Source organism: Hylobates moloch, unplaced genomic scaffold, assembly GCF_009828535.3.
Source record: "Hylobates moloch isolate HMO894 unplaced genomic scaffold, HMol_V3 SCAFFOLD_20, whole genome shotgun sequence".
NCBI lineage: Eukaryota > Metazoa > Chordata > Mammalia > Primates > Hylobatidae > Hylobates > Hylobates moloch.
In genome coordinates, this window is record NW_026652295.1 from 43602482 (window position 1) to 43629878 (window position 27397).

Sequence of the window (27397 nt, forward strand, 5' to 3'; positions counted from 1 at the left end):
GCTATGGGAGGGATAGCATTAGAAGAAATACCTATATGTAGATGACGAGTTGATGGGTGCAGCAAACCACCATGGCACATGTATACCTAAATAACAAACCTGCCTATTCTGCACATGTATCCCAGAACTAAAAGTATAATTTAAAAAAAATAAAATATACTTTAATGATATTCAGGTCTACACAGGTCTTTTTCCAACTATGGTACAAAACAAAAATCCTATAATGAACATGTTAAGTATAAACTGTTGCCTTTCAAAGTTTCATCATTATCCTATTCCACAAAAGCATTAGCAACTATGAAAATAAGTGGGTGGGAATGTGTAATCCAAAAATATTTGAGCAAAGAAAAAGCCCACTATGACTAAAACAAAATGGCAAATGACTTCATCTTCTTTTGGAAAATGACCTCATTATGACAACTAGCTAACTAGCTTCCAAAGCCACTAACAGTAGCTTACAAAACAACAGCTGTTACTTTTTCAAACAACTAAATGTTGATTTCATTTTAAATGTCATTTCAAAAGAATTAATGATTTCCTCAAAGCACTACAATTTATAAGCAAGAATTACACAGAGAAGAGTACAATAAGAAGTCTATGACTTGTTCAATACAGATTATAGAAAATGACAGAACAATCATTTAAAAAACACTGGACTGTGAGCAACAAGCAGACATAGTTAGGAGCATTGCAAATTATTCATGAATAAGACAATAAACACAAAAAGCGCTACTTGTGACCTTCAAGCAACACAAAAATCACTTAATTGATAGAGTAGATATAATGTAGAATTTTTTACAACTAGCACATTTCAAAAAAAAGACATTTGGATAATATTTCTGAAAAAAGTTAAAATAATTCATGAAACCTAAAACTCCAGATCCCAAGTACAATGAAAAAACTGTCACCTAATTAAAATTTTTATTTAATTCTCAATTAACATACTTATGTTTCTTAGTGTTAACTACAACTTTTATTATTTAAAAGTTTAAAAACAGCCTTCAAATATCTAAAATCTTTTGACCCAAAATGGGATTAATGAAACCAAATTATGACATCTGCAAAATAAAATACCATGTGACCAGTAAGCATTACACTATAGAAAATATTTAGGGACAATGTAAAATGTACATATTTAATGAAAACAATGAGAGAAACCATGTAAGTAGAGGTTATGTGTATGTTTGTGTGCATGTATGATATGGTTTGGATATGTGTCCCCTACAAGACTCATGTTGATATGCAATCCCTAATGTTGGAGGTGGGGCCTGACAGGAAGTGTTTGGGTCATGGAGGCAGATCTCTCATGAGTGGCTTGGTGCTGTCCTCCTGAGAATGAGTTCTGCCAAGATCTGATTTTTTTAAAATGTGTAGCACCTCCCCCCTTTCTCACTTGCTCCTGCTCCTGCCATGTGAGATGCCAGCTCACCCTTTGCCTTCCACCACGACTGTAAACTTTCTGAGACATCCTAAGAAGTCAAGCAGATGCTGCCACGACGCTTCCTGTACAGCCTGCAGAACCATGAGCCAATTAAACCTCTTTTCTTCATAAATTACCAAGTTCACATATTTCTTTACAGTGATATAAAAATGGCCTAATACAATGTATTTATACAAAGACATCTATAAAAGCTATCATATTGATAGAGCTGTTATCTCCGGTTCAGAAATCTCTCCAGACTCAAATCCAACAGCCTAGTTGATATTTCAACTTGGTTATCTAACAGATATCTCAAACTTAAAATAACCAAAACTTAATTCCTAATATACCTGCTGTACTTGCACTCCATGATAGCTGATGACTATTCCTATCTATTTAGTTGACAAGAACAACAACTTTTGAGTCATTTTAACTCCAGCTTCATTTTCAATCCCCACATCCAATCTCTTGGCAAATTATCTTGACTTTTAAATATATCCAGAATCGAATCATGTCTCACCATCTCTTCTAGCAAAAATATGTACGTCTAAGACAGGAAGCCAAATTTTTCCTCAATCAAAAACAGTTCCCAAGAACTAAATGAGGGTACACCAAGAATGTGAGCAAAAACTTTTAGGTATAGGCCGGGTGTCGTGGCTCACACCTGTAATCCCATCATTTTGGAAGGCCGAGGTGTGTGGATCACTTGAGGTTAGGAGTTGGAGACCAGCCTGGCCAACATGGTGAAACCCTGTCTCTACAAAAAATACAAAAAAAAAATTAGCCAGGCATCATAGCACATGCCTGTAATCCCAGCTACTTGAGGGGCTGACACAGGAGAACTGCTTGAACCCAGGAAGTGGAGGTTGTGGTGAGCCAAGATCATGCCACTGCAAAATCTCAAAAACAAAACAAAACCAAAAAACAACAAAAAAACCTTTTAGGTATAGATACAGAACCACATTTTCCAATCAGCTTATCAGTAAAAAACAGAAAAAGAAAAAAAAGGTCGATACTTTGATCATGATTTGTCTATCTTCCGTATCTTTTCAATATATTCAGAACATGTGAGAAGGATTATTATTAATTAATCCCCTTGTAACACGTACTGGTTATAAAAGGTCTATTGTGGATAAGAGGAAACCAACTACAGAACTCCTAATGGCTTCACCTAGAGTGGTAACCGTGGGATAAAATATATGGGCAAATTATTAAGAATAGTTAATGCCTTATCAACTTTATTTCTCCCATTTAAAAATCTAACATGTTCTATAACAACAGAGTGGGTAAACATTCCTAAATATTTTTAGCTTCCAAAAATGGTTGAGTAATTGCCATTAACATCTGTAATGTCCACAAAAAACATACAATTAAAAATAGCTAACAAAAATAAAGGAAGAAAACTGCACTTCAATGTAACTAGATGTAGATTAGTTGTTTTTTAAAGTAGTAGTAATTAACTGAGATAGCTCATTTCAAATTAAGCAACTTATATAAGATTGTTTTAGTTTTTAATATCTTTAAAAACTTATGGGGGGTGGAGCCAAGATGGCTGAATAGGAACAGCTCCAGTCTACAGTTCCCAGCGTGAGCAACGCAGAAGACTGGTGATTTCTGCATTTCCAACTGAGGTACCGGTTCACCTCACTGTGGAGTGCCGGACAGTGGAGACAGGACAGTGGATGCAGCGCACTGAGCATGAGACGAAGCAGGGAGAGGCATCGCCTCACCTGGGAAACGCAAGGGGTCTGGGTATTCCATTTCCTAGTCAAATGAAAGGGGTGACAGACGGCACCTGGAAAATCGGGTCACTCTGACCCTAATACTGTGCTTTTCCAACGGACTTAGCAAACGACACACCAGGAGGGTCCTATGCCCACGGAGGATCACTCACTGCTAGCACAGCAGTCTGAGATCAAACTGCAAGGTGGCAGCGAAGCCGGGGGAGGGGCACCCGCCATTGCCGATGCTTGAGTAGGTAAAAAAAAGCAGCCTGGAAGCTCGAACTGGGTGGAGACCACAGCAGCTCAAGGAGGCCTGCCTGCCTCTGTAGACTCCACCTCTGGGGGCAGGGCATAGCCAAACAATAGGCAGCAGAAACCTCTGCAGACTTAAATGTCCCTGTCTGACAGCTTTGAAGAGAGTAGGGGATCTCCCAGCATGCAGCTGGTGATATGAGAACAGACAGACTGCCTCCTCAAGTGGGTCCCTGACCCCTGAGTAGCCTAACTGGGAAGCACCCCCAAGTAGGGGCGGACTGACACCTCACACGGCCAGGTACTCCTCTGAGACAAAACTTCCAGAGGAACGATCAGGCAACAACATTTGCTGCTCATCAATATCCACTGTTTGGCAGCATCTGCTGCTGATACCCAGGCAAACAGGGTTTGGAGTGGACATCCAGCAAACTCCAGCAGACCTGCAGCTAAGGGTCCTGAGTCTTAGAAAGAAAACTAACAAACAGAAAGGACACCCACACCAAAACCCCATCTATACGTCACCATCATCAAAGACCAAAGGTAGATAAAACCACAAAAATGGGGAAAAAACAGAGCAGAAAAACTGGAAACTCTAAACATCAGAGCACCTCTCCTCCTCTAAAGGAACACAGCTCCTCACCAGAAACGGAACAAAGCTGGAAGGAGAATGACTTTGACAAGTTGAGAGAAGAAGGCTTCAGACGATCAAACTACTCCGAGCTAAAGGAGGAAGTTTGAAACCCATGGCAAAGAAGTTAAAAACCTTGAAAAAAATAGACAAATGGCTAACTAGAATAACCAATGCAGAGAAGTCCTTAAAGGAACTGATGGACGAGAACTACGTGACGAATGCACAAGTCTCAGCAGCCGATTCGATCAACTGGAAGAAAGGGTATCAGTGATGGAAGATCAAATGAATGAAATGTAGTGAGAACTTTAGAGAAAAAAGAATAAAAAGAAACGAACAAAGCCTCCAAGAAATATGGGACTATGTAAAAAGACCAAATCTATGTCTGATTGGTGTACCTGAAAGTGATGGGGAGAATGGAACCAAGCTGGAAAACACTCTGCAGGATATTATACAGGAGAACTTCCCTAATCTAGCAAGACAGCCCAATATTCAAATTCAGGAAATAACAGAGAACGCCACAAAGATACTCCTTGAGATGAGCAACTCCAAGACACATAATTGTCAGATTCACCAAAGCTGAAATAAAGGAAAAATGTTAACGGCAGCCAGAGAGAAAGGTCGGGTTACCCACTAACGGAAGCCCATCAGACTAACAGCGGATCGCTCAGCAGAAACTCTACAAGCCAGAAGAGAGTGGGGGCCAATATCCAACATTCTTAAAGAAAAAAATTTTTAACCCAGAATTTCATATCCACCCAAACTAAGCTTCAAAAGTGAAGGAGAAATAAAATCCTTTACAGACAAGCAAATACTGAGAGATTTTGTCACCACCAGGCCTGCCCTAAAAGAGCTCCTGAAGGAAGCACTAAACATGGAAAGGAACGACCGGTACCAGCCACTGTAAAAACATGCCAAATTGTAAAGACCATTGAGGCTGGGAAGAAACTGGATCAACTAACGTGCAAAATAACCAGCTAACATCATAATGACAGGATCAAATTCACACATAACAATATTAACCTTAAATGTAAATGGGCTAAAGGCTCCAGTTAAAAGACACAGACTGGGAAAATGCATAAAGAGTCAAGACCCATCAGTGTGCTATATTCAGGAAACCCATCTCACATGCAGAGACACACATAGGCTCAAAATAAAGGGATGGAGGAAGATCTACCAAGTAAATGGAAAACAAAAAAAGGCAGGGGTTGCAATCCCAGTCTCTGATAAAACAGACTTTAAACCAACAAAGGTCAAAAGCGACAAAGAAGGCCATTACATAATGGTAAAGGAATCAATTCAACAAGAAGAGCTAACTATCCTAAATATGTATGCACCCAATACAGGAGCACCCAGATTCATAAAGCAAGTCCTTAGAGACTTACAAACAGACTTAGGCTCCCACACAATAATAATGGGAGACTTTAACACCCCACTGTCAACATTAGACATATCAACAAGACAGAACGTTTACAAAGATATCCAGGAATTGAACTCAGCTCTGCACCAAGTGGAACTAATAGACATCTATAGAACTCTCCACCCCAAATCAACAGAATATACATTCTTCTCAGCACCACACCACACCTATTCCAAAATTGACCCCATACTTAGAAGTAAAGCACTCCTTAGCAAATGTAAAAGAACAGAAATTATAACAAACTGTCTCTCAGACCACAGTGCAATGAAACTAGAACTCAGGATTAAGAAACTCACTCAATACTGCTCAACTACATGGAAATTGAACAACCTGCTCCTGAATGACTACTGGGTACATAATGAAATGAAGGTAGAAATAAAGATGTTCTTTGAAACCAACGAGAACAAAGACACGACGTACCAGAATCACTGGGACACATTCAAAGCAGTGTGTAGAGGGAAATTTATAGCACTAAATGCCCACAAGAGAAAGCAGGAAAGATCTAAAATTGACACCCTAACATCATAATTAAAACAACTAGAGAAGCAAGAGCAAACACATTCAAAAGCTAGCAGAAGGCAAGAAATAACTAAGATCACAACAGAACTGAAGGAAATAGAGACACAAAAAACCCTTCAGAAAATCAATGAATCCAGGAGCTCAATTTTTGAAAAGATCAACAAAATTGATAGACCACTAGCAAGACTAATAAAGAAGAAAAGAGAGAAGAATCAAATAGATGCAATAAAAAATGATAAAGGGGATATCACCACTGATCACAGAAACACAAACTAACATCAGAGAATACTACAAACACCTCTATGCAAATAAACTAGAAAATCTAGAAGAAATGGATAAATTCCTCAACATATACACCCTTCCAAGACTAAACCAGGAAGAAACTGAATCCCTGAATAGACCAATAACAGGTTCTGAAATTGAGGCAGTAATTAATAGCTTACCAACCAAAAAAAGTCCAGGACCAGAGGGATTCACAGCTGAATTCTACCAGAGGTACAAGAAGGAGCTGGTACCATTCCTTCTGAAACTATTCCAATCAACAGAAAAAGAGGGAATCCTCCCTAACTCATTTTATGAGGCCAGCATCATCCTGATACCAAGCCTGGCAGAGACACAACCAAAAAAGAGAATTTTAGACCAATATCTCTGATGAACGTCAATGCAAAAAAACTCAATAAAATACTGGCAAACCGAATCCAGCAGCACATCAAAAAGCTTATATACCATGATCAAGTGGGCTTCATCCCTGGGATGCAAGGCCGGATCAACATACACAAATCAATAAACGTAATCCAGCATATAAACAGAACCAAAGACAAAAACCACATGATTATCTCAATAGATGCAGAAAAGGCCTTTGACAAAATTCAACACCTCTTCATGCTAAAAACTCTCAATAAATTAGGTATTGATGGGACGTATCTCAATATAATAAGAGCTATCTATGACAAACCCACAGCCAATATCATACTGAATGGGCAAAAACTGGAAGCATTCCCTTTGAAAACTGGCACAAGACAGGGATGCCCTCTCTCACCACTCCTGTTCAACATAGTGTTGGAAGTTCTGGCCAGGGCAATCAGGCAGGAGAAGGAAATAAAGGGAATTAGGAAAAGAGGAAGTCAAATTGTCCCTGTTTGCAGATGACATGATTGTATATCTAGAAAACCCCATTGTCTCAGCCGAAAATCTCCTTAAGCTGATTGGCAACTTCAGCAAAGTCTCAGGATACAAAATCAATGTGCAAAAATCACAAGCATTCTTATATACCAATCACAGACAAACAGAGAGCCAAATCATGAGTGAACTCCCATTCACAATTGCTTCAAAGAGAATAAAATACCTAGGAATCCAACTTACAAGGGATGTGAAGGACCTCTTCAAGGAGAACTACAAACCACTGCTCAATGAAATAAAAGAGGATACAAACAAATGGAAGAACATTCCATGCTCATGGATAGGAAGAATCAATATCGTGAAAATGGCCATACTGCCCAAGGTAATTTACAGATTCAATGCCATCCCCATCAAGCTACCAATGACTTTCTTCACAGAATTGCAAAAAAACTACTTTCAAGTTCACATGGAACCAAAAAAGAGCCCGCATTGCCAAGTCAATCCTAAGCCAAATGAACAAAGCTGGAGGCATCACGCCACGTGACATTGAACTATACTACAAGGCTACAGTAACCAAAACAGCATGGTACTGGTACCAAAACAGAGATATAGATCAATGGAACAGAACGGAGCCCGCAGAAATAATGCCACATATCTACAACTATCTGATTTTTCACAAACCTGACAAAAACAAGAAATGGGGAAAGGATTCCCTATTTAATAAATGGTGCTGGGAAAACTGGCTAGCCATATGTAGAAAGCTGAAACTGGATCCCTTCCTTACAACTTATACAAAAATTAATTCAAGATGGATTAAAGACTTACATGTTAAACCTAAAACCATAAAAACCCTAGAAGAAAACCTAGGCAATACCATTCAGGACATAGGCATGGGCAAGGACTTCATGTCTAAAACACCAAAAGCAATGGCAACAAAAGCCAAAATTGACAAATGGGATCTAATTAAACTAAAGAGCTTCTGCACAGCAAAAGAAACTACCATCAGAGTGAACAGGCAACCTACAGAATGGGAAAAAAATTTTGCAATCTACTCATCTGACAGAGGGCTAATATCCAGAATCTACAATGAACTCAAACAAATTTACAAGAGAAAAACAAACAACCCCATCAAAAAGTGGGCAAAATATATGAACAGACACTTCTCAAAAGAAGACATTTATGCAGGCAAAAGACACGTGAAAAAATGCTCATCATCACTGGCCATCAGACAAATGCAAATCAAAACCACAATGAGATACCATCTCACACCAGTTAGAATGGCCATCATTAAAAAGTCAGGAAACAACAGGTGCTGGACAGGATGTGGAGACTTAGGAACACTTTGACACTGTTGGTGGGACTGTAAACTAGTTCAACCATTGTGGAAGTCAGTGTGGCGAATCCTCAGGGATCTAGAACTAGAAATACCATTTGACCCAGCATTCCCATTACTGGGTATATACCCAGAGGATTATAAAACACACTGCTATAAAGACACATGCACACGAATGTTTATTGTGGCACTATTCACAATAGCAAGGACTTGGAACCAACCCAAATGTCCAACAACGATAGACTGGATTAAGAAAATGTGGCACATATACACCACGGAATACTATGCAGCCATAAAAAATGATGAGTTCATGTCCTTTGTAGGGACATGGATGAAGCTGGAAATGATCATTCTCAGCAAACTATCATAAGGACAAAACACCAAACACCGCATGTTCTCACTCACAGGTTGGAAATGAACAATGAGAACACGTGGACACAGGAAGGGGAACATCACACACTGGGGCCTGTTGTGGGGTGGGGGGAGGGGGGAGGGATAGCATTAGGAGATATACCTAATGTTAAATGATGAGTTAATGGTGCAGCACACCAACATGGCACATGTATACATATGTAACAAACCTGCACGTTGTGCACATGTACCTTAAAACTTAAAATATAATAAAAATAAAAAATAAAAAAATTTATAACGTGTGAATGGCAGATATTGGTACTCTGATGTTCATAACACCATTATTCACAATAGTCAGAAGGTCAACAAATCCAACTGTCCCTCAGCAGATAAACTGATAAACAAAATGCTGTATATCCATATAAGGCATTTAGCCTTAAAAAGAAAGGACAGTCTGAAACACACTACAATACAGATGAACCATGAAGATTGTTTAGTGAAATAAATAATATTGCATGATTCTACTTATAGGAGGGACCTCATATAATTTGTATAGTCCAATTCAAAGAAAGAAACAGTAGAATGCTGGTTGCCAGGGACTGGGAGGATGGGGGAAGGAACAGTTATTGTTTAATGGGTGCCAAATTTCAGTTTAGGAAGATGAAAAGGTTCTGGCGATGAACAGGAGTAATGATTACGCAGTGTCAAGGTACTTAATGCCAATGAACTCTACACTTAAAAATAGTGCAAATGGTAAATTTAATGTATCACTACAATTTTGAAAAGCACAAGACCATTAATCAATTTCAATAGTTTCCAAAAATAACTGCAACTTCCGAACTGTAACAGATTTATCCTAAAAATTACTTAAAGCAACTTACCACTCTTGGTTCTTCGTGTATTTCGTAACGTTTTGAAAATGAGATCTGCTGCACATTCCATTCCTAAAATTTTACTTCTATAGCTGAGAACAGCTAATTGTTATATTTGCCTTTAAAGTTTCCAGGTTAACATAACAGCCATTCATGTATTTTATGAAATTATAAGGCTTGATGCACCTATTTCTTACTAGAACTTACCTAATACTATTTTCTAAAGAGAATCCTAGTGCAGCCATCAGGTAGTTTCTGAGTTCACATCTTTTATGTGCCAAAGCCACCTTCTGCTACTCACCTTTCACAATATGATATCAAATCGATTCCATCTCAACCTCAAACATAACTCAATAGTTAACTGACAACTAAAATGGGCTGAAACTAATGTATCTTTTAGGAATTATAACTGAGAAGCATAAATAACAATATTTATTAAGAGACCTGAGGATAGTTTTTGAATCAGTAACAGTGGTTTCCTGCCATTTTAAGTCAGAAGGTAATTTCTTTAATACAAAAAAATCACATATTCAAACATAATAACTATGCAATGCTGATTTAGAATATAGATGGCAAAATTATAAATTCAGTAATGTTTTAAAATGTATTTGTACTTTATTAATCACAATATTTACACGCAATAAGAGATATAGTGTGTATATATATATATAGCAAAGCATTTTTCAGTTTACATGCAATATTCTGAGTACTGTTTATAAATTCATTAATTCCTTGCAATAATCACACTGTGGGATATTCTAAAAATTCACCGTTTGATAAAGACAAACCATTACCATTATAAATAACACAACTTTTTCTGACAGTTTTCACAAAAGACATTTAAAAGAAAAACAGAGAACTTTTTGCCCATCCTCTGTCCATTGATCCATCTTTCCACTTACCATCTCTCCCTTCCACTGACTCAGTTTTAAAGAATTACATGAGATGAGGTCCTATATATACATTCTATATTTGATACAGGTGATAAACATTATACAGTGTCCTCTAATATAGGATCCATAGGAGCTATTGCTCTCTACTGTCAGCATCGGGCCAGGATTAGTAACACATTTCCTTTAATAAGAAACTGCATCTTAAAACATGGTTCTTTCTAATGTGTTTTTCATATTCCATCTTTAATCGTCTTGCATATCAGCATACTATTGCACTCTTATTTGCTTAATATTTTCTTCAAATATTTTTTCAAATTATCAATCCTTTATGTTGTTAAATTGTTACTAAAATTAATTTTAAAGAGAATTTTTATATCCCTACCATAAAAAAATCCAGAATCAAGTATTATAAATAAAAGAGAACCATAAGAGCCAAAATAAGATATTAATAAATTCTAATGACAAACTGCTTCTTACTCATTTTTGAAATTATAAAGTACTATAAAGATACAGAGTATTGCTGAGGAAACAGCCACCATCCACCTTTCTTTTATCAAATAAAATATTGAGAAAGTGGAAATCTGAGGATTTCTCAGTAATTCACTGTATATTTAAAGTAATTCATAATTTAAAAAAAAAACATGAAACGTTTTTGTCTTATCTTCCCTGAGCCGCTCTCCTTCCATTCTTAGTGGCATATTAAAAAGATATCATCTGAATAATTTGAGAGGTCAGATAATATATTAACACATAGGCTTTTTAGAAAATATTTATGCATAAACCATTATTGCTCTTCATTTCCTCAAAAAGGAATAAGTAAACATGAGAAAATATCCATCAGTCATACCTCTATTATGTTATATGCTATAAGTTTCATAGGTAAGGATGAGATATTTACTAAATATGCCTGCTGTTTAGATTTTAAAGAAAAAATGGTATGTCAGCTGGTAACACTAGTACAGAGGAGACTGAATTATGATTGTTTTTAACAGCAACAATTTCTTAACAAAAATATTAAAGTCCTGGTGCAGTGGTTCACACCTATAATGGCCTAGCATGTTGGAGGCTGAGGCAGGAGGACTGCTTGAGCCCAGGAGTTCGGGACCAGTATGGGCAACAGAGATGCCATCTTTACAAAAATTTTAAAAAGTTAGCCAGGCGTGGTGACACATACCTGTAGTCCTAGCTACTGGCAAGCCTGAGGTGGGACAATCACTTAAGTCCAGGAGTTCAAGACTGCAGTGAGCCATGATCATGCCACTGCACTCCAGCCTTGGCAACAGAGTGAGACCCCGTCTCAAAAAAAGAAAAAAAATTTAAATATATTTTTCTTCCTTTGGACAAATTCAATCTAAATTTTAAAATCATTTGGAAAGTAAAAAGGCCCTTGCTTTTATTTGTGAACAAAAAGGAAGACAAATACTGACTTAACATATAACTACCTTGGAGTTGGTCAATTTAAATTATCTACCAGGCACAGATCGAACTACATTTGTAGTACTCCAGTCAGGTCTGAACTGCACTGTCATAGGATTAAGTGAATCTCTTCTGGAAAAAGATCATGGCATGGATGATTTAAAAAAAAAAGCAGAGGGTAGGGAGTGGAAAGGAAGAGAAATCTAGCATTTATTTTGTATTTACTTTTCTGGGCACTGTTTTAACTATATACTCCTTTAAACATCAACAAGAATCCCGTAAGGTGGGCCTTATGATCTTTTAAAAATATTTTTAAAAAACTAAAAACTAAGTCCAAAGAAGTGGCTGAAACGCTCATTCAAAGCTAAAAGCAGAGTTAGACCAGGTATCAGTTCTGTCCAATTCCAAATTATTTCTCAACTATTGTTTCTAGTGTCACATGATAACAGTAGCTAACACTGAGGACTTACTCTATGTACTAAGTGTCCCACAGTACTGTATCACATAAGCCTATGGAGCCAGAGGCTTTTCTAGTCTCATTTTACAAATGAGGAATCTGAGGCCCCAGAAAATGGATGGATCATGGCAGACAGGAGGCAGGACTAGACTGCAGCTCGAACTCGGATGGACAGAGCAGCATGTGGAGGCTCCCATCATGAATTTTTGCTCCAGAATGACTGCAGGAATAAATCAGGAAACCTGAGAGGACCCACAGACCCCCTGAGGGAAGCAGATTGCTCCTGCAAGACCCTGGAGATACCACAAATACTGTGCTGGTATACACAGCTGAGAGACTCACAGATGGTTCACATCACAGGACTCTGCAGACAACCTGCAATACCAGCCCAGAGCCTGGTAGACTTGCTGGGTGGCTAGATCCAGAAGAGAGATAATCACCACAGCTCGGCTCCCAGGAAGCCACATCCACGGGAAAAGGGGGAGAGTACTACATCAAGGGAATACCTCATGGGACAAAAGAATCTGAACAACAGCCTTTAGCGCTAGACCTTTCCTCTGACAGAGACTACCCAAATGAGATGGAACCAGAAAACCAACTCTGGTAATATGACAAAACAAGGTTCTTTAACACCCCCCAAAATCACACACTAGCTCACCAGCAATGGAACCAAACCAAGAAGAAATCCCTGATGTACCTGAAAAAGAATTCAGGAGGACAGTTATTAAGCTAATAGGGGAGACACTAGAGAAAGGTGGGCACAATGTAAGAAAATCCAAAAAATATTACACGAAGTGAAGGAAGAAATATTCAGGGAAACAGTATAAATAAAAAACAATCAAAACTTCAGAAAACAATGGACACTCTTATAGAAATGCAAAATGCTCTGGAAAGTCTCAGCAATAGAACTGAACAAGTAGAAGAAAAATTCAGAGCTTGAAGACAAGGTCATCTAATTAACAAACTCCAACAAAGACCGAAAAAATCAGAAAATATGAACAAAGGCTCCAAACAGTCTGGGCTTATGTTAAACAACCAAATCTAAGAATAATCGGTGTCCCCAAGGAAGAAGAGAAATTGAAAAGTTTGGAAAACATACTTGGGGGAATAATCGAGGAAAACTTCCCTGACCTTGCTAAGAGACCTAGACATCCAAATAGAAGCAGCAAAAGGAACACCTGCAAAATTCATCACAAAAAGATTATCGCCTAGGCACACTGACATCAGGTTATCTAAAGTTAAGATGAAGGAAAGAATCTTAAGACCTGTGAGAAAAAAGCACCAGGTAACCTACAAAGGAAAACCTATCAGATTAACAGCAGATACCTAAGCAGAAACCCTACAAGCTGGGAGGGATTGGGGCCCTATCTTCAGTCTCCTCAAACAAAATGACTTTTCTCAAGAATTTTGTATCCAGTGAAACTAAGCTTCATACATGAAAGAAAGATACAGTCTTTTTCAGACAAACAAATGCTGAGAGAATTCGCCACTACCAAGCCACCACTACACGAGCTGTAAAAGGAGCTCTAAATCTTGAAACAAATCCTGGAAGCATATCAAAACAGAACCAATTTAAGGCATAAATCTCACAGGACCTATAAAACAAAAATACAATTTAAAAAAACAAAAAAATACAATTTAAAAAACAAAAACAAAATCTAAGGTATATAGGCAATGAATACCATGATAAATAAAGTGGTACCTCACATCTCAATACTAATATTGAATGTAAATGGCCTAAATGTTCCACTTAGAAGATACAGAAATGCAGAATGGATACGTATCCACCAACCAATTATCTGCTGCCTTCAAGAGACTCACCTAGCTAACAAATAAGGACTCACACAAACTTAAGGCAGGGGGTGGAAAAAGACATTTTATGCAAAAGGACACCAACAGCAAGCAGGACTAGCTATTCTTATACCAGACAAAAGAAACTTTAAAGCAACAGCAGTTAAAAAAGACAAGGAGGGACATTATATAATGATAAAATGCCTTGTCCAACAGGAAAATATCACAATCCTAAAAATATATGCACCTGACACGGGAGTTCCCAAATTTATAAAACAATCACTAATAGACCTACGAAATGAGATAGACAGCAACACAATAATAGTGGGGGACTTCAATACTCCACTGACAGCAGTAGATAGGTCATAAAGACAGAAAGTCAACAAAGAAACAATGGATTTAAACTATACCTTGGACTATTTAAACTATACTTAAGCAATGAACAAATGAACTTAGCAGATATATACAGAACATTCCATCCAACAACCACAGAATATACATTCTATTCAACAAGGCGTGGAACTTTCTCCAAGACAGACCACATAATGGGGCACAAAACGAGCCTCAATAAACTTAAGAAAACTGAAATTATATCAAGCACTCTTTCAAACCACAGTGGGATAAAACTGGAAATCAACTCCAAAAGGAACCTCCAAAGCCATGCAAATACATGGAAATTAAACAACCTGCTCCTGAATAATCAGTGGGTCAAAAATGAAATCAAAATGGAATGTAAAAAATTCTTTGAACTGAATGACGATAGTGACACAACCTATCAAAACCTCTGGGACACAGCAAAGGCAGTGCTAAGAGGAAAGCTCATAGCCCTAAACACCACATCAAAAAGTCTGAAAGAGCATAAACAGTCAATCTAAGGTCACTCCTCAAGGAACCAGAGAAACAAGAACAAACCAAACCCAAGCCTAGCAGAAGAAAATAAATAACCAAGATCAGAGCAGAACTAAACAAAATTGAAACAACCAAAAAAAAAAAAAATACAAAAGATAAATGAAACAAAAAGCTGGTTCTTTGAAATGATAAACCTGAGAGACCGTTAACAAGATTAACTAAGAAAAGAAGAGAGAAAATCGACATAAGCTCAGTGAGAAACGATACAAGCGAAATTACAACTGACACCAAAGAAATACAAAAGACCATTCAAGGCTACTATGAAGACCTTTACATCCATAGACTAGAAAACCTAGAAGAAATGGATAAATTCTTGAAAAGACACAACCTTCCTAGCTTAAATCAGGATGAATTAGATACCCTAAACAGACCAATAACAAGTAGTGAGATTGAAATGGTAATTTAAAAATTACTATCAAAAAAAAGTCCAGGACCAGACAGATTCACAGCAGAATTCTACCAGAGATTCAAATAATTGGTACCAATCCTACTGACACTATTCTACAAGACAGAGAAAGAGGGAACCCTCCCTATATCATTCTATGAAGCCATTATCATGCTAATACTAAAACCAGGAAAGAACATTACCAAAAAAAGAAAACTACACACTAATAACCCTGTTGAACACAGATACTAAAATCCTTAACAAAATACTCGCTAGCCAAATCCACAACATATCAAAAAGATAATTCACTATGATCAAGAGGGTTTCATACCAGGGTTACAGGGATGGTTTAACATACACAAGTTAATAAATGTCATACACCACATAAACAGAATTAAAAATCACATGATCATCTCAATAGAAGCAGAAAAAGCATTCGACAAAATCCAGCATCACTTCATGATTAAAACTCTTGGCAAAATCAGCATACAAGGGATATACCTCAATATAATAAAAGCCATCTACGACAAACCCACAGCCAACATAATACTGAATGGGGAAAAGCTGAAAGCATTCCCTCTGAGAACAGGAACAATACAAGGTTGCTAGCTTTCACTACTCCCCTTCAGCACAGTACTGAAAGTCCTAGCCAGAGCAATCCGACAAGAGAAAGAGATAAAGGGCATCCACATCAGTAAAGAGGAAGTCAAACTTGCTGTTTGCTGATATGATCGTTTACCTAGAAAACCCTAAAGCCTCCTCCAGAAAGCTCCGGGAACTGACAAAAGAATTCAGCAAAGTTCGCGGACACAAAATTATTGTACACTAATCAACACCTCTTCTGTACACCAACAGTGACCAGGCTAAGAATCATATCAAGAATCAACCCCTTTTACAACAGCTGCAAAAAAAAAAAAAAAAAAAAAAAAAAAACTTAAGAATATATCTAACCAAGGAGGTGAAAGACCTCTACAAGGAAAACTACAAAACACTGCTAAAAGAAATCCCAGACAACACAAACAAATGGAAACACATCCCATCCTAATGGATGGGTAGAATCAATATGGTGAAAATGACCATACTGCCAAAAGCAATCTACAAATTCAATGCAATTCCCATGAAAATACCACCATCATTCATCACTAAATTAGAAAAAAAACAATTCTAAAATACATATGGAACCAAAAAAGAGCCCACATAGACAAAGCAAGACTAAGCAAAAAGAACAAAACTGGAGGCATCACATTACCTGATTTCAAACTATACTATTAGGCTACAGTCACCAAAACAGCATGGTACTGGTATAAAAACAGGCACATAGACCAATGGAATAGAGAACCCAGAAATAAACCCAAACACTTACAGCCAAATGATCTTTGAAAAAAAAAAAAAACATAAATTGGGAACACTTTTCAACAAATGGTGCTGGGATACTAGGCTAGCCACATGTAGGAGAATGAAACTCGATCCTCATCTCTCTCCATATACAAAGGTCAACTCAAGATTTAAGGACTTAAATCTAAGACCTGAAACTATAAAAGTTCCAGAAGGTAACAATGGAAAAACCCTTCTAGACATTGGCTTAGGCAAGGATTTCATGACCAATAACCCAAAAACAAATGCAATAAGAACAAAGATAAATTGCTGGGACTTAATTAAACTAAAGAGCTTTTGCACAGCAAAAGAAACAGTCAGCAGAGTAAACAGACAACCTACAAAGTGAGAGAAAATCTTCACAATCTATACATCTGACAAAGGACTAATACCCAAAATCTACAATGAACTCACAGAAATCAACAAGAAAAAAACAATCCCATCAAAAAGTGGGATAAGGACAGGAATAGACAATTCTCAAAAGAAGATATGCAAATGGCCAACAAACACATGAAAAAATGCTCAACATCACTAATGATCAATACCACCAAATCCTGCAAGAATGGCCATAATCAAAAAACAAAAACTAGGTAAATGTTGGCATGGATGCACTAAACAGGCAACACTTCTACACTGCTGGTGGGAATACAAACTAGTAAAACAACTATGGAAAATGGTATGGAGATTCCTTAAAGAACTTAAAGTAGAACTATCATTTGATCCAGCAATCCCAATCCTTGGTATCTACCCACAGGAAAAAAAAGTCATAGGAAAAGATACTTGCACACCCATTTACAGCAACACAATTTGCAACTGCAAAAACATGCAATCAACCCAGATGCCCATCAATCAACAAATGGATAAGGAAATTGTGATATATATGTAAGTATATATACACACATATACATACATATATACATACACATAATATACACACACACACACACGATGGAACACTACTACTCAACCATAAAAACGAATGAACTAATGGCATTCACAGCTACCTGGATGAGACTAGAGACTATTATTCTAAGTGAAGTAATGCAGGAATGGAAAACCAAACATCATTATTTTCTCACTCATAAGTGGGAGCTAAACTATGAGAATGCAAAGGCATAAGAATGACACAATGGACTTTGGGGACTCAGGGGGAAAGGGTGGGAAGGGGGTTAGGGATAAAAGACTAGAAATAGTGCCGGGCGCGATGGCTCACGCCTGTAATCCCAGCACTTTGGGAGGGCAAGGTGAGCAGATTACCTGAGGCCAGGAGTCTGAGACTAGCCTGGCCAACATGGTGAAACCCCATCTCTACTAAAAATATAAAAATTAGCCAGGCGTGGTGGCACATGCCTGTAATCCCAGCTACTCAGGAGGCTGAGGCAGGAGAAGCACTTGAACCCAGGAGATGGAGGTTGCAGTGAGCTGAGATCGTGCCACTGCACTCCAGCCTGGCCAACAGAGTGAGACTCTGTCTCAAAAAAAAAAAAAAAAGACTACAAATAGGGTGCAGTGTATTCTGCTCAGGTGATGGGTGCACCAAAATCTCACAAATCACCACTAAAGAACTTATTCATGTAACCAAACACCACCTGTTCCCCAATAACCTACGGAAATAAATTTAAAAACAAAATAAAAGGAAAAAAAAATGATGTGCTTCATCCCCCATTACAGAGCAAATAGTAAAGCCAGGTTTCAGACATCATGAAGTTTTTTAACTCAACCATTACACAAGCAAAAATTTTAGAGAAAGGGATATCTATCTACCTGTCATTGTCAACTAAAATTGTGTATAGTAGACTTGTGTCTTAGGTGCAGATTTATAAGGGAAAGAGGAAATCAACTGTATTCAGAGTTATCCTATACAAAGTCCCTTAAGTTTTTAATAAAGTGCAGAATAGTACTGTCTCATAGGCATAACAAAGCTAGATTTTCCTTCACCAGTGCATCAGATCACTGTCTTTTTTGTACTTCTAGATAAAATAGTTGGTTTGTGTTTAAAGGTTCGTGTTATACGAAAATTATATAAAATATTTTAAACACTAGGAGTCCCTCTGTCACTGAAATTCCAAGACAGGTTGGCAGAAATGCACGTATTACAAGGATTACTATAAATATGCTAACACATTTATTTTAAACCTGAGCTCATTTTATTGTCTTCTGGGAACCAATAAATTGTTGGAGGCTTTTTACAACTTAACATATTTACAAATTACACACACACAATGTTACACACATGTTCATAATGAACTTAAAAGTTCAGTAAGATACTTCCCTTCTCCCCATTACTAATGGTATATAAAATTTTAATACTTTAGTATCTGTCTCCCTATGCAGCCCATCACCCAGAGAAAACTTAGCACCAAGTAGACATCCAGTATGTATTTACCGAATGAACCATTCAACATGAATTGCTTATCAGCTCCTTGTATTAGGTATTTTACACACATTATTTCATTTAATGCTCACAATATCCATAAAAAGCTTATTATGCCTACTTTAGAGACAAAAAAGCATAAAAACACAGAAGTTTAATAACAAGCTTCAGGCTACCAAGCTGATAATTTGTAGAGCCAGGAGTGGAATGCAATTTGACAAAATCCAAAGCTGGTAACTTTTTACAGCTTCACACAGTTCCACAATGAAGTTCATCTCTTTTCCACAAGGCTACACTGAGAAGTTGTATGAAGAGTTAGGACTTTTGATAATTTAATGAATGATCATGACTTCAGAAAGTGGAGACAGGAAGATTATTATAGACCAGAGAATGAATAGGAACACGAACACAGAAGACAGACTGGAAGGATGACAGTGCCATTAAGAAATTTTGTTTTCTACATTTTAGCAATGTGCATGAATAAGTTTTAGAACCAGGAAAAACTAAAATTATTTTTGTCACTTAAAAGAAAAAAAAAGTAGGTTATCAAGAGGAGAATGGGAGATGTATCACAGTTAATTCCTAGACATCTGTTCTTTGATCACCTGTAACATATCAAAAAAGTCATTTACAAAAATCAGAAAGGAGCCTTCCAAGATGGGCCTAACACATATGAAGAATATTCATTAAAATGTTATCTCTTTTTTTTTTTTTTTTTGAGACGGAGTCAGGATGGTCTCGATCTCCTGACCTCATGATCCGTCTGTCTCGGCCTCCCTAAAATGTTATCTCTTAATGACCAATAACTCAAACATCCAAACAACATTTTGTAAAACGTACAAAGTTATCAGATCTGCTCAAATGAGACAGAAAAATGACTAAAATTGGCCAATGTAATCATTACTTTTCTATTTACTGAATGGTAAAATCTGAAAATATCCCATATTGCAAACTAAACCTCTCCACTAAAGTACTCTCTAGAATACAGGAAACCTTTAAAAGTATATAACCAAATTTATCTTTTAAGTTCCTGTCAACTTTACCTTGATCTCACAATGATCCCTGTCTTTTTATATTAAAAATTTTTAATTATTCATCAAAGAATAAAACTAATGCTTCTAAAATATGGACCATTTTAATCCTGTGGCAATTAGTTATCCTTGGCAAAAAACCATAAAACCACGTAAGTGCAAAGTTTAAAAAACATCAAAATAAACTAAAATGTTTTTGTTTTTGTTTTGAGACAGAGTCTCGCTTTGTCGCCCAGGCTGGAGTGCAGTGGCGCGGTCTCGGCTCACTGCAAGCTCCACCTCCCGGGTTCACGCCATTCTCCTGCCTCAGCCTCTCCGAGTAGCTGGGATTACAGGCGCCCGCCACCACGCCCGGCTAATTTTTTTTTGTATTTTTTAGTAGAGACGGGGTTTCACTGTGGTCTCGATCTCCTGACCTCGTGATCCGCCCACCTCGGCCTCCCAAAGTGCTGGGATTACAAGCGTGAGCCACCGCGCGCCCGGCCTAAACTAAAATGTTTTGTAGAATTATATGAAGTGCCCAGGAGCAGTGGTCACGCCTATAATCCTAACACTTTGGGAGGCCAAGGCAGGTGGATCATTTGAGGTCAGGAGTTCGAAACCAGTCTGGCCAACATGGTGAAACCCCATCTCTACTAAAAATACAAAAAAAAAAAAAAAAAATTTAGCCGGATGTGATGGCAGAGGCCTGTAGTCCCAGCTACTTGGGAGGCTGAGGCACAAGAATCACTTGAACTCACGAGGCAGAGGTTGCAGTAAGCTGATATTGCACCACTGCACTCCAGCTTGGGCAACACAGCAAGACTCTGTCTCAAAAAAAAAGAAAGAATTGTATGAAGTAATGATCTTAAACTGATGACTATGTTAAAAACAAAAGCAGTAATATATGTGTCCCCTGAAACAAAGGAAATCTTAATTGAAAATTGAAGATTAGAGATTTTAATTCATATGCACACACAAAAATGTGTCATATAAATAAAAGTTCAATTTTATTTATCTTTTTATGAAAATGCTGTAATAGCCACAAGGAAGAATACTGTACACAGTCACTAAAAATGACACTATAGAGATTTTTTACTCAATTCAGAAAACAAATTTTAAGGTAGCTAAAAAAATTAACAAGCCTATAATCCCAACACTTTGGGGAGGCTGAGGCAGGAAGATCACTTAAGCCAAGGAGTTTCAGACCAGCCTGGGCAACACAGTGAGACCCCGGCTCTGCCAAAAAAAAACAAAATTAATTAATTAACAATATCATGTACATATATATATATATATATATATCTCAAATACATACAAAAATAGACTGATTTAAAATTTTTATCTATAGTAAAAATGTTTTATGTTCTTTCTATTGTCCAACATTTTGTCATTTTTCTTAAGTATATAACATGACTTTTATATGTGTATTATATTTGTGAATATATATATATGTGCACACACACAGAGACACAACAAAACACATCAATGGGAAATTCTGGCATAAGTGGCCCTTTAATTAATAGCAGGCACTGAAAATGAAACTGAGCCCCAATTATCTTTTCTTATACTGAAACTATGTCAAGAATAACATCTCTCAAATGTAAAAAGGGACAACCAAAAGCTTAATACTGTATACTTCTATTAGACTGCCCAATAGTTAATCATAAGCGAATTTTATTATTTTCTTTCTATGCAAGTCTTATAAAACCAAAGATAGAACAAATCTTTTAAATCTGATTTCAGTTTGAATCGTATATCACAAGTAAAGGCATCTATACAGTGCTTTGTAATACGCCAAAAGTTTTCTCTCACAAGTTGATTCTCACAATAATGTTAAGAGGAGAGTTAGTTCAATTTGAAAGAGGAGTATCCACAGCCACTAGAATAACCCTCAAAATAAAACTGGAAAATAACAAGCATTGGTGAGCATGTGGAGAATCAAAATACTAATACTTCAAAATTGCTGGTAGAAATATAAAATTACATGGCCCTTTTGGAAAACAGCTGGCAAGTACTTCAGTGAGTTAAATTACCATATGATGAAGTAATTCTACTCCTTGGTGTTACCAGTGGCTACTTAGGGGCTGGAAGATAGGAAGTGACTGCTTAATGGGTTTGGAGTTATCTTATGGGTTGATGAAAAAGTTCTGAAAAGAGATAGTGGTGACAGTTGCACAACATTGGGATATACTTAATGCCACTGAATTGTATACTTTAAAATGGTGAAAACTGTAAATTTTAAATTATGTATACCTGATCACAGATTTTTTAAAGGGCTGGGGAAAGTGGGGTGGGTGTTAGATCAAGTCCCTGAGAGGCAAAACCTAAGACAAGAACTCCGTGCACATGACTGAGTAACTGCTCTTAATAAAAAATTTAAAGAAGTGAATGAGGCAACAAAACTGTGGGTTCAGCTAAAGTCTAGCCTCAATCTGATCCCAGAGTGAGCTCTGGAGTCTAACTGGCACCAGGGAGATGTCACATATTGAGACAAAGGCAAGGCCTTATACCCTTATATCAACCAGTCATTGGCCACAAGTCACCTACCTACCCCCTAGGAAAGTGGGAAGCTTAAGATCTCTGGGGTTTCTGGGCAGGCAGGTCCTGGCAATTCTGTGGCACTAGTGAGAACTGAGAGCTGTGAGTCACCACTCTATGGGTGAGGGATAGGTAAACAAACCATCCAGATAAAAAGGGACTGGATGGGGTACTAAAAGCATCTACTGCAACGAGGAAAAGGAAGCTTACAAAAATTCAGTGACTTACCTGGAAACACAGAGCAGGAACAATTGGAACCTGAAACTTATTCTCTTTACCTTATAACTCATGCTCTTTCCCATTCCGGCTTTACATAATTTCAACCTATTAAAACATAATGGGAAGTTCTCTTTTTTCTATTCATTAGCCCTTGAAGTTTTTCCCCTTTTTCTTTTTAGTTTATGGTTTTTCTTTTATTGTTTTGGGTCTTTTTGGTGCAGGCAGGGGTTAAGGATAATCGCTTCATCTCTGCTTGAAATGACCTTTGCCATCAGTTCTCCCTCCTGGCAATCTCCTAGTTAATGTTACATCACCTTACAGAAGTGGTTCTTCTAATTTATGTTCCTAAAAATCCTGTTTATAGCTATGATTTGTATTATTTCATATGCATCATGTGTGCAAGACTGTTTACTCTTAACATTGTCAAATATTTGAAAGCAAGGATCATTTTAGTTTATCAATCTTTATGTTATCGGTATATGGCACCTAATGGGAATTTGAAAATAGTTTGTTGAATTAAGCTGTACTTTGTTTTAATATAACTAGAAAAGAGCCAAAGGTAGAGTATATTTTTAACTTTGTATCTTTCAGTGTCCTTTAACAAGTGGATTTGATTTGTTAAAGTTTATGGCAAGCCACTGTTTTAGACTAGCCTCCCACACTAAACTTAAGCAGACCAGACCAAACCAAAATGGAATCACTCCTGTTAAGTGCCAAGTAAATGAACTGAACTTTGAGATGGGCCAGTTTCCCAAAAAACAGGAGATCCACAGCAACCAATGAGGTCCAGTTTACCTGGAGCCAGCATGATAAGGAAGTCCCCTCTGTTTCAATTATATAAGGAAAGTAACTTTTTAAATAAATTTATTTCCATAGGCTTTGCGGGGAAAAGGTGGTATTTGGTCACATGAGTAAGTTTTTTAGTGGTGATTTGTGAGATTATGATGCTCCCATCATGCAAGCAGTATACACTGAACCCAATTTGTAGCCTTTTATCCCTCACCCCCTTCCCACCCTTTCCCCCAAGTCCCCAAAGTCCATTATATAATTCTTATGCCTTTGCATCCTCATAGCTTAGCTCCCCCTTATGAGTGAGAACATACAATGTTTGGTTTTCCATTCCTGAGTTACTTCACTTAGAATAATAGTCTCCAGTTCCATCCAGGTGCTGTGAATGCCATTAGTTCCTTTTATGGCTGAGTAGTACTCCCTATATATGTACATATATGAAATATATAGTACATAATGAAGTAACTCAGATGCCACAATTTATTTATCTACTTATTGATTGATGGGCATTTGGGCTGGTTCCATATTTTTGCAACTGCAAATTGTACTGCTGCAAACATGTGTGTGCAAGTATCTTTTCTGTATAGTAACTTCTTTTCCTCTGGGTAGATACCCAGGATTGGGATTGTTGGATCAAATAGTAATTCCATTTTTAGTTCTTTAAGGAATCCCCACACTGTTTTCCAAAGTGGTTGTACTAGTTTACATTCCCAACAGCAGTACAGAAGTGTTTCCTTTTCACCACATCCATGCCACCATCTATTATTTTTTTTATTTTTTGATTATGGCCATTGTTGCAGGAGTGTAGTGGTATCACATTGGGTTTTGGTTTAAATAGGCACAGGACCAATGGAACAGAAGAGAGAAGCCAGAAATAAACCCAAATATTACAGTCAACTGATCTTCAACAAAGGAAACATAAAGCGGGGAAAGGATACCCTATTCAACAAATGGTGCTGGGATAACTGGCAAGCCACATAAAGGAGAGTGAAACTGGATCCTCATCTCTCACCTTATACAAAAATCAACTGAAGATGGATCAAGGACTTAAATATAAAACCTGAAACTATAAAAATACTGTAAGATAACATCAGAAAAACCCTTCTAGACATTGGCTTAGGCAAAGACTTCATGACCAAGAACCCAAAAGCAAATGTAACAAAAACAAAGATAAATAGGTGGGACTTTATTAAACTAAAGAGCTTCTGCACAGCAAAAGGATATAAACAGCAGAGTAAACAGACAACCCAGAGAGTGGGAGAAAATCTTCACAAGCTATACATCCGACAAAGGACTAATATCCAGAATCTACAAGGAACTCAAGCAAATTAGCAAGAAAAAAGCAAACAATCCCATCAAAAAGTGGGCTAAGGACATGAACAATTTTCAAAAGAAGATATAGAAATGGCCAATAAACAGATGAAAAAATGCTTAACATCACTAAGGAAAGTAACTTTGAAACAACCAATTTGCTTTCTGTTTCTTGTTTCTGTTTTCTTCAGCCATTTTTGGTCTATAAAGCCAACTATCTCTGCTCAGTCTATTCTATTTAATAGAATGAGATGTTGCCTGATTCTAGAAGTAAAAAAAAAAAAAAAAAAAAGAAACAAACAAAAAAACCCAAGCCAAGCACAGTGGCTCATGCCTGTAATCCCAGCACTTTGGGAGGCCGAGGTGGGCGGATCACGAGGTCAGGAGTTCACGACCAGCCTGGCCAATATGGTGAAACCTCGTCTCTAATAAAAACACAAAAATTAGCCGGGCATAGTGGTGTGTGCCTGTAGTGTAGTCCCAGCTACTCGGGAAGCTGAGGCAAAAGAATTGCTTGAACCCAGGAGGGAGAGGTTGCACCACTGCACTCCAGCCTGGGCGACAGAGCAAGACCCTGTCTCAAAAAAAAAAAAAAAAAAGCCAATTAAATCTTTAAATTAAATTTGTTGTACTTCTCTTTTAATAAACTATATAGTGTAGAAAGGCTAAATATGTTGGCAGATGAGAACTAAGTACTAGTATACTACAGATCAGGATCAGTAAGAGTTAGCCACTCTCACAAAGTGGATGCTTTATAAATGGAAAAATAATATACTTTTTAACTACTTAAATGTGTAAATAGCAATATCTAATAATTATATTTCACTTAAAATAGATTAAAAGACATTTAAAACTGCTTTATACAGGAAAATATTACAGATAAAAGTTACTAATCTCTACCCATCCATCCAAATTAAAGAGGTCTAATTTTGAAAATCAATTTAGCAGAGTGAGGAATGTTACTTAATTTAAAGGAAAAATCACGCTTGTAATCCCAGCACTTTGGGAGGCCGAGGCAGGCGGATCACGAGGTCAGGAGATCGAGACCACGGTGAAACCCCGTCTCTACTAAAAATACAAAAAATTAGCCGGGCGTGGTGGCGGGCACCTGTAGTCCCAGCTACTCGGAGAGGCTGAGGCAGGAGAATGGCATGAACCCGGGAGGTGGAGCTTGCAGTGAGCCGAGACTGGGCCACTGCACTCCAGCCTGGGCGACAGAGCGAGACTCCGTCTCAAAAAAAAAAAAAAAAAAAAAAAAAAAAAAAAAAAAGGAAAAATCACTTTGATAATTATGCTTAAAGACACACCTCAATGAAACCATCCAAAAAACTAAATATGTAATAAATTTTTCCACTATTTTATCGTTATGTTTGGCATTAATGATACCACTTAGTATTCTACTGCTCTACAAGGCTAGTATCATTTTCTAAAACTAAACAGACTGTTAGCAGAAGTTATTTCAAAGCTATACAAACAGACCTCAGAAAGTTTCTGTTAATTTTTTTTTCCTAGAAAGAAAGGTCAAAGAGGAAGAAGTTATTAGGAATACAGGGTGAGAAAATAAAAGAAGTAGTATTCAAAACAAAACCAAAAATACGAATAGAAAACAATGGCTTCAATGATTTTTTTCCAGTTGCTTATCCTAGCAATGTAACCATTTTAATGGGTAAGAATGCCAAAAATATCTTAGAAAATGCACAATGCCATTATACCTAGATTCTTTTTAAGCACCAACGGCCGTCATCAGTCAACAATGTACTTAAAATGAAAACCCACTTAAGCACTAAAAGAACACAAATAGAAGAAATCAACAGTCTGAAACATTTATTTTTACAAACAGTTGATTACAGAAACCCAACTCAAGAACACCATGGCCTGATCTTCTTTTTGAATACATAATGTATCCAATAGGAATCACAGAGGAATAGGCATTTTCTTCACGCTTTTATATTTGCTTATTTGTTTGCTTTTCAAAGAAAAGTATTATTTTCATGAGGCATAAATTCCAGAAAACGACATGGCTAACTATAGTTTGTAGAACTTTTAAATCTAAGCTATTAGACTCCCTGAACTACCTCAAATGAAAAACATCGGCTTTTAGCTCTAAATCTAAATGAATGGTTTCCATATTACTGGAACATAACTCGTTTCATCTCACCACCTGTATTACATAATATCATGGTCTTTTCATACCAACTCCAATATAACTACAATATTTATTGCTTCTGCTATACCTACTGCATTTTATGATTCAGTGTTATGACACATATAAAATGACTGAATTGTC

The 27397-nt window shown here is 37.2% G+C and overlaps 1 protein-coding gene across 6 annotated transcripts in view; it reads right to left on the reverse strand.

Annotated features, from left to right (window-relative positions):
* Positions 1 to 27397, reverse strand: part of SUPT3H (SPT3 homolog, SAGA and STAGA complex component) — a 555592-nt gene that overhangs the window by 456140 nt on the left and 72055 nt on the right. Inside the window, exon 1 of one of the 6 annotated variants that reach the window (XM_058432551.1) lies at positions 23020 to 23338. The exons of the other annotated variants lie outside the window; for them this stretch is intronic. Within the exon in view, the coding sequence (XP_058288534.1) occupies positions 23020 to 23093 (74 nt within the window). The 5' untranslated portion in view covers positions 23094 to 23338. Of the gene's footprint in view, positions 1 to 23019; positions 23339 to 27397 lie in introns of those variants that run through there. 6 annotated transcript variants of the gene reach the window in all.